A 9,407-nucleotide genomic window follows, 5' to 3' on the forward strand; every position below is an offset into this window, starting at 1 on the left:
AGGCCCTATGAGGAGAGGTGACAGGACCTGAACCTGTTCAGCCTCCACAAGAGAAGGCCGACAGGGGATCTAGTGGCCTGTTACAAGCTAGTTGTGGGGGACCAGCAGGCATTGGGGGAGTCCCTGTTCAACTGAGCACAACCAGGAGTGACTAGGAATAATGGTCAGAAGCTGGCAGAGGGGAAATTTAGGCTAGACATCAGGAGGCGCGACTTTGCTGTCAGGGCGGCTAGGATCTGGAACCAACTTGCAAGAGAAGTGGTCCTGGCTCCTGCCCTGGGGATTTTTAAGAGGAGGTTAGATGAACACCTTGCTGGGATCGTTTGACCCCAGTACTCTTTCCTGCCATGGCAGGGGGTCGGACTAGATGATCTTCTCAGGTCCCTTCCGATCCTAGAAACTATGAAACATTATGCAAATTCTGAAACTAATAGTGATATATTCAATATTTCCTCCTTCCTGTGAAACCCTTTGTTATGACTGATTTTCAACAGAGCACAGAGCAAGGAGATATTCTGGAACCCACAAATTAATCACCTTTAACATCCCTGCTATGAAAAGAAAGGTTCAATTCCATTGAAGCTGATAAAGTTGCAGCAACTGTACCATGCTGGTGAATTTGGCCTAGTCAAATATTTTACTGTAGAAATTACACTAACAGAATTCCTTTCCTAAGTAATGGAGTTCATCAAACAGTATGCATTCCCCATGCTTCAACTCAAACACACGGAGAAGCACAAAGAACAATTTTGAAACTCACAAATGATAATGAAATAAAATTATTGAAATGATAAACACAAGGGTGTTTCACTTGTAGAACTGGAACTGTTGCTATCACTAATGATCAGGTAAAACAGTTGGTGACTAGGAAACCTGTCTCACCCTTTTATCCCTTCAGCAATATACAACCTTACAGTAGGTTTGTTAGGACATTCTCTGACTTTTAGTACCTTGAATTGATTATTCTGCTGGACATAACCCTGGCATTGCTTCTCAACTTCATATTTTCCTAAATGTTGTGCTCTGAAGTATGGGTCCTGAAAAAAAGAAAGGCAGAGGAAAAAACAACCTGAAAAAAATACTGTCAGGTTTTCTTACAAGTTCTAAATGTCAATAATACCTGCTGAAACCCCAAATTATAGCTGTTGTTCATTACACCCCGCTGTGTCTCAGTTCTCTCACTAGCAAACCAATTGCCAGGTCATTTTGTACCCACACACATGCTTTACTGGAATGACTGGTGTGCCAGGTGGCTACAAAACCCATATAGGTGGTACTCATTTCAATGAAATGAAAGGAAGTCTCATCTTAGCTATGCAACATCATAAAAACAAAACTCCTTTCCTATGCTGTCTGCAGTTGAAGTTTGATTTTCCACTAAGGATCTGATATTTCTAATGCCTGCTCCCTCTTTTAAGACTCGTCACTACTGAAAATCTGTTCCATGAATACTTTTTTATGATTTCAACATTTTATTTTGAATTATTCAAATTTAGATGAAAAGAGAACATTAAAAAAAAATTCCATGATGGAAATTTAACAAAAAGTTGTTAAAAAAATTAAAAATATTTTGTTGTTATGTGTTTTGTGCGAAAATGATCAAAATAAAATGTTTTGTGTCAAAAATGTTGAAAGCTTCAGTTTCATTATTTTAAACATTTTGTAAAATATGTTGTACTCGTCCAATTAAAAGGGACACAAAACAACACTTGACAGACTTCTAAACCACCCGAAATATTAAATTTATTAAACACAATTCAGAACAGAATAGAAAATACAAAATGAAATGGAAGGCTAGGGGGGAAAACATGTCAAATGTCTGATTTTATTTTGAGGCATCACAAAAGGGTTTTTTTGTTCAAAAGTTCTGTTGAAACTGACATGAGTTTACAATTTTTTTCAGCTGGAATGAAATCACATTTTTTCAGGAGAAAAAAATTAACCAGCATTTTTTTAAACCAGCTTACTCATATTGAAAAGAGACTAACTATGGAAAATACAAAACAAAAACAAGACGTGATATGAATTTCTTGTAAAGAAACCTCTCACACAGAGATGTTTTCCCTTCTCCACTCATTTTCTCTTGTTTTTCCTTCCTTTTCTCTCCCCAGAGCCTACTGCCAGCTCCCGTTTAGGTAAAGGTGATAACTTAGCTCCACTGAATTCAATGGGAAGCTAAGACTTTACCTTAACTCCCTTCAGGCTAAGGTATTATCTTGTTTCTTCTTCTTCCCCAGTCATCCCCAGCAACTAATGCACAAATACTAACAGGAGTTTATTATATGCTGAACCAAAACCTTAGGTGAAGTTGATTTTATGGTTTTCTTACCTGAGGCAAACCAGCACACGATGCCTTTGCAGCTTCCATTGTGGTCAAATCATATGCTTCTATTGGGTCTTGAAATGGACACTGGTCCTGAAACATGTTTGCTGTGTTTCCACTGGTAGGAGTCAATAATGAGAAGTTACTTTATAAAAGGACCTAGAACTCCACCCACCTCATTTCTTTAAATGAAGGAATGTTCTCCCGGCTTCCTCCCATCATTGGAGGACAAGGAACACATTGGCTGAATGGAATTTGAAGAGATTTATTTTGCAGCTTTCGTGGGAAGGGTGAACAGCAAAGCAAAAGGGTCCAAACTTTTTTCATCTAATGAAGTACTGAAGACCATCTCTTTAACTTGGCATGTATGTACAAGCACCATGAAAATTCACCCCGCCTTTGCAGAAAATTGGGGAAAAGAAATCCAAAGTGCTCCATATAGCAGCAGGAGTGGGAAAAGCAATGTTGAGGACACTACTTCACCAATAGATAAGGGGGGTTGTCATGTTTATGCAGAGTAGACAGGAACTCAGTTATTTAGGTTTCCACAGTAAGGCAATGTAGCAGGATCTAGTTCTACACAGTCTCATCAGGAAGCCCATGTTAGATGAAGCAATTTAATACAGTAAATTAAGTGAAATTCCTGGTTTATTTTACAGAGTTCCTATTCAACCAAAAGAGCACAAAAAGAAACCCATCACCATCTCTGGGTATATGTGACCTAAATAAAAATCTTTACTTTCCTAAACAGAAAAGCAGATAAACGCAGAGGCTGCAACAACAACTACCACCACAACTACAGACGACAAACCAGTCACCAACTCAGAACACTGGATTCACACATTGCAAGTCTTTTGCTTCTGCAGTTTCTTGCCCTGGCATTTGCATCTCCAATGAGAAAGTAGCCCGGCACCCTCCTGAGGCCTTGGAGGGGTCTAGACTCAGGTGCCCAATTGCCACAGCTCAGGGACAGTTTGAGCTGAAACTCTGAGAACTTATACTCAATTTAACTGAAAAAGTGCTGTGCTAGTGCCTGATACAATGAATGTTCCCTACAATACATATGAGACTGATGGAGCACCCTTCAAGAGCCACCTACTATAGATAGCTGACCAGCTTTCCCAAGGCTGTGTTATACCCAGATTTATAGGTCATCTTGTGGGTAGGCTACTGATAAAAGAGGCAGAAACAAGTTTATGGACCAACCTTTTATTTACTTGCACCTTAAAACATGAAAACAAATATTTATCCCAAAGTCCATCTAGCTACCCAGAAGTACATTGAATCTCACCTATATTAGCTGGGAAGCCTGGAGAGGGGGTAGGAGGGTGGCACATAGATTGGCAGCATGTCTTGAATTTCTCCAAGTTTCCCTCCAGCCTATGCCCAATATTTATAGATGGCTAGTTCTAGTGTTTTAATAAATGATCTCTGATTGGTTTTATTTATATTTCTTTGTTTCACTGAAACTTTTGGAACTGTGCTGAACCAGATCTCTTGTGGACTTAGAAACTGTCAATTAGTTAGGATTTATATGCTTGGGAAAGAAAGAGGGAGTATTTCTTATCTCCTTTCCTCCCCAGTGTGGAATGTTGTTCAACACTGGCCTCCTGCTTCTTAGTTTGGGTCTTCTCTCACAAGGCTGTTTGTGTTTTTACAAATTATCTAACCATTTTAACAAGAATATATTATAGCAAAATAACATCTAACACATTTGTTTACTTCAGTCACCACTACTATTATTTAAGATCAAGCTATGATATAGTGTATGTAGACTATTTAATGTATAGTCTTCCCTAAACTCCTTTCAGACCTTGTGCTTTGTTTAATTGTGGTTGATGGCTTCCTTTACTTGCTGACCAAATTAGTTGTCACATCTGCAAAGGTTCACACTACAGTCACTCAGAAACAAGTTTTGGGGCCTTCTGCTTAGCAGCACTTCTGCAGCCCCTTGAAAATGGCCAAGGCAGGCAACAGCTTGTTGGTCCAGTGGCATTTCACCATGTGAGACAACATTTGCATGGAAGCCCTCCCCAGGCAAGCTAACCTTGGCCCTTTTTCTTCAACAAAACTAATGAAGACATCCCGAGCACAGGTCTCAAATTCTGATCAACTGGCTTCCCCAGTTAAACATACTTCAATGATGTGGGAGGCTTCACATGTCCTCCAATCTGGATTTGGAACTGTGTTTGTCCCTGACCAATTTCATGAGGAACATTATACAAGGACTGTCTTGGAGGATATTAGAAGTAAAGCGGATGCTAAATTAGATTTAAAGCAACAATGTCAGGATTAAAATCCAGAGTGGCAAGGTATAAAGGATTCCTTTTGAAGAATAAAAATCAGGCTTTTTAAGTAGAATTAACTTTATACTCCATATTTCAGTGGCCCACAAATTTTAAGACAGAAATTCTAGAATACTTGATTAAAAAAAGGATTGTGTTGAGATCATATCTGGTAAACAAGAAAATTGTAAAACGAGATATCAACAGACTTTTTAAAATAGATCAATAGGCCACAATAACCTATTTGATTTAAAGTAGTGACTCTAGTTGTCCTGCTAGTAAACTGCAGATTATTTTGCCCCTTTTGTGTTTGCTGTATCTATTAGTCCCCATGTTGTCTGGAATTCCTGATTACCCTTTCTATGACAGCTTTTATTAATGATCTTTAAGAGGAATCAGTTATTTAGCAAAAAACATCTGAGTTACTACTTCTAATGATTTTATGTTGAAGTGTAGTACTCACTAAGGAACTTACAGTGTTTTGGCATGTTTGATTTAGACTGATGATTTGTTTTAGCAACATCTTTAGGTTTTGGAATATGCTGTCTCCGTTCCTTGTTCTCCTAAATGTCTTGGTCATGACATGGGAGGGTATAGAAGTATTGCATTGGTTTCTGACTGGAATCAAATGAACAGTGAGAAAACCTATCATGAATATTTTGGCAAATTAAGAACAGAATTGTAATCTGTCGTCCTCACTCTTTCAGTATTCAGTGCTCATGAACATTTATGCACAGTTTTGTTTATATGAACGTTCATGAAAAAGGAACGTTTTGCTCATAACCAGGATTAATTTTGTGACTGAATTAAATTCACTTCTGGCAGAAGTGGAAATATCAGTTATCTGAATTTTAAGCCTAAGGCTAGTGAAAGAAGTAAGCAGTGTAGAGCATGAGGGAACAGTAAAAGACATAGGTGGAAGCTCCATAGAGACAGAACAGGAGACTTTAAAGCCCTGAGTAGTTCTGACAAACTCTGTCGGTGCTTCTTACTACAGGAAAAGTAACACACTGGGAGCTGACACAAGTGACATGTTGTGCAATCAGCCCCTGGAAAAAGTACTCTATAGCAATGCCATTACAGAAATGCATAAAAAGCCTGCAAAGCACTTTAAAAGGGCCTGATCCCATGACAATCTGAACCCTTATTATATGGGGGTTCAGATGAAGGAGCTCCAAAGCAGAGCGCTTTCATTTACTTGTATCAGCCCATACACAGCTGATGCTGTCCAGCTCTGCTTCCAGTACTGTTTTCAGAATGGGAAGGGGGGAAGGGAGCAGAGGGAGTCCTGTCTGGGGTTTGCCCAGCTGGCGCAGGAGGGTCAGGCTGGTGGACTGGAGGCCTTCACCTTGGGAAGGCCTCCAATCCACCTGCCCCTCCCTCCATTGCTGGTTGGACAAACCCAAATTGAGCTCCTGTGACTCCCTTCCCCCACCTCCAATTCTGAAGACAGCACTGGGGCTGGAAGGGCTAGGGGAGAGCAGCTACAGATTTGCAGTTGTTCCAAGCTGCAGTTCAACCCCTGGGACCCGACAGCAAATGTCTGTTGGGTTCCAGGGATCGCTTAACTCACAGTGCTTCCTCTAAAGTGCTATGATAAGGTAGGAAGCTGCACTTCTGTCCGTACCCTTTCTCTGAGCCAATATTTGATACGTCTGCTGCATTGAGTACTTTGATTCTTATGCGTGTCTAATTATCATACACAAAACCAGTATATTCACGATGCATTTATTTCTGTTTTTAGAAGTAACAAAGCACTGATTGCGATTGAGTTTCGTATGCATTTAGTACATTGCTATTGGCTGCACAGTTGTTATAAATAAGAGGTTATGACCATTAATTACTGGATATATAGTTTCATCTCAAGGATATTTTTATTTGTCTTTGTTTCTATGATGCTACAATTGCTTATCAGCTAAAGCCCAGCATCTTTCAGGAAGATTTCAGGAAGGTACTGTCAACTACAAGCTTTGATGTATTCCACCTTGTATTTTGGATCTTGTATTTTCTTGCATTGTCAGTGTAGGGTCTTCTCTTGTAAGCCAGGAGATAAGGTCTTTGCAATATTGTTTGTCTTTGGGGAGATGGGTAAATTGGTTGTATTTAGCTGGGAGGGTGTGTGGATGGGATTAAGTTTACTACTTTGTTTTGTAAATCTGGAGAACTGTCTTCAGGTTTACAATAATTGAAGATTCACTGTACCTATTGATATGCATGTAATCAATATGCATAGATCTGTGAGAAAATATTTTGCGGCCTACTTGTCCACACCCTCTCTAACAGGTTGCTACCTAACTTGCATTAAAACAAACTGTGGCACGCATTTACAAAGTAGATAAACTCCAAGGCTAGGGAAAATCTTGAGATTTGGATTATGCAATGCCAACACTGGTGGGAGAAGTGCTGGACTTCAGCCAATTGAGATATGGTAGCTGTAAGGAAGTAAACAACAATTAATTACCTTGATTTAAGTGTACATGGTGATCAACGTAGAGAGACATCAGTTTCTTGTTTGCATAGCAAGCATCCTCTAAGGTTGTTCCATTTCTTCAGCATAAGAAAGGAAGCATTTGGGGAAGAAAATACGTTTGGCACTAAAAGTATTTATCATCTCAGAGAGAGAGAGCAGCAACACATAGCATCCAGGTGCAAAATGTTCACTGTAAATGTGCAGTTGTTTGTCTCTACCAAATGCATAATGCCAATTGCCAGAAAGGTAGGCTGAGAAAGTAAAAAATGAATTGATACTCATAGTATATAAAATGAGTCTTCACATGGCAGAGGACAGGGAGCATCAGAGAGATTAAAACTTTATCAATTGGATTCCCCAGTAATGTATGATGGTTTGCTGGGGTTTTCTTTAAATTGGGACAGCCTGTTAAGATTAATTTTAAAGGAAGCAGGAAAGGGAGATTTTACCTCTATTTTCACAGTTTGCATACTTTTTTTTCCTTTTTCCCCATTTCCAATTTCTTTCCAGTAATAGTTCTTTTTAATTTCCTCTTCTCTCTGTTTTATTTTCCATTTTTTCCACTGTTTACCAGTTCTCCTATCTCACTTTCTCTATTTCTGCTGTGGCTCTACAGTCTCTCATGCATCCATTTCTCAACCCAGCTCATACTCAGGCCCTGCATTACATTTTTTCCTCCATTCTCAAGCCCTCTTTCATAACAATCTTCCCCACTTTTCTTAGGTATCCTACATAATTTTCCTATTTCAAGTCTCTCTCCCTATATCAGGGGTGTCAAATCACTGGAGGCTATGGGCCAGATCCAAACAATGGGAGTCCTTGCAGGCCAGATCCAGCCCAGGGCATGTGGCCGCCGCAGCAGCAGTGCATCTGATGGCAGCCAGGGGTCTGGTGGTGGTGGCAGCAACAGGCTTGTGGGGAGTGGGAGGCAGCAGCAGCAAGCCAAGCTCTCAGCCAGCAGCCATGGCCAGTGGGGCCAAAGGGCCATGAATTTTGCAGCAGGCCCTGCCCCTCAACTTCTTGTGCCTTGCTGTTAGCCTGGCAGGCAGAATAAAGAGGCTCTGCAGGCCAGATCCAGCCAACCCATTATAACTGAAGCTCTAGCAGTTGTTGAGATCTGCCAGAGATAAGATGCAGGTGAAGGAAAGTAAAAATTCAAGGATAGAATCCTGTGGGACACCAAAAAGCAAGTGGGGAAAAACAGGCAGAGTCAATAAGGACAACAATGAAGACAAGGGGAAGGAAAACAGATTACAAGAATTAACGAACAAAACATATGAGGTGACAAGGGATATCAAACAATGATGATACAAAGAGAAGATAGGAGGTAGATGGAGAAAGTTTTCTGATGACTAAAAGAGGATGACAAGTTTGAGGGAAAGAAAAGAACCACATGAGAAAGAAAAATAAAGGGCGAGTTCCAGGGGACAAGATGGTGGATTCTGCATGTATGACAAATGTCCTGGAATTCACACGAAGCCAGTTCATGGCTCATACATAAGTGCTCATAAGCTCATGGCAGTGCTTATATGCACCGTTGAGCAGCTTTTGTCTCAGTCTTTGGCTGTAGAAAAATCAGAACAGCATAGATCAGAATGAACCAAAAATTCCATGGTGCGTGTCCTCTCTCAATTTCACCACTTTCATCCTATAGAGACCAGAAAAAACATCTGAACTCCACAAAGCTTCCAGGGTGTCCAGAATCTCACCGATAGTTTTACTAGCTTCTTCTTGCATAATCATGTTGAGTTACCAAAGTCTTAGTGCAGCCTTGAAATATTAGGAAATGCTGGGATGATGATGAAGACATTCTAATCCCTTCACTTACCTAGAGATAATTAATGCTGAAGTAGTTAGGGCATGACACAAAACATAACAATTAATAATTAGTATTACCAATGAATACTTACAGTTCCTGTCACAGTAACAACGAGGTGTTTTACATTTTAAAAATATATACAAGAAATAACACTTGGAACCCCTCACCCAATTCTTGCAATAAATCTGTGACTGCAATACAGTCCTGCCACTTAAAAATTCTTCTTGTCCTCTTGCCAGTTTTATATTGAATAACATTGACTTCCTGTAAAAAGACACTCCCTACCTGCAAGGAAAAAATGCTTTCAGAGTGCCAAGACTGTTGCTATCACCAGCATGCTTTAGATGCCTTTGTGCATCCCAAGTGTTAAGCATAGAAAACAAGGCCAACAGCCAACCAAACCAAACCTACCAACATGTGTACATGCTTGTTTTGCAGAGGTAATGGAAAACCTGGAGCAGTCTCAAGTATATAGACTTAATTAACAAATTTAAACCTCCCCCCCCCCCC

General features: G+C 40.0%; 1 protein-coding gene across 1 annotated transcript in view; it reads right to left on the reverse strand.

Moving 5' to 3' along the window:
* The window catches only part of LOC109298786 (cytosolic phospholipase A2 epsilon-like), a 73,979-nt gene extending 68,604 nt beyond the window's left edge, over positions 1-5,375 (reverse strand). Inside the window, exons 1-3 of the mRNA XM_019519064.1 lie at positions 5,084-5,375; positions 2,330-2,441; positions 951-1,037 (exon numbers count right to left, since the gene is read on the reverse strand). Coding sequence (XP_019374609.1) covers positions 951-1,037; positions 2,330-2,425 — 183 coding nt within the window. The 5' untranslated portion in view covers positions 2,426-2,441; positions 5,084-5,375. The remainder of the gene's footprint in view (positions 1-950; positions 1,038-2,329; positions 2,442-5,083) is intronic.
* Between the last annotated feature and the right edge of the window lie 4,032 nt (positions 5,376-9,407).

Source organism: Gavialis gangeticus, unplaced genomic scaffold (assembly GCF_001723915.1).
Source record: "Gavialis gangeticus isolate Ggan-Ray unplaced genomic scaffold, GavGan_comp1, whole genome shotgun sequence".
Lineage (NCBI taxonomy): Eukaryota > Metazoa > Chordata > Crocodylia > Gavialidae > Gavialis > Gavialis gangeticus.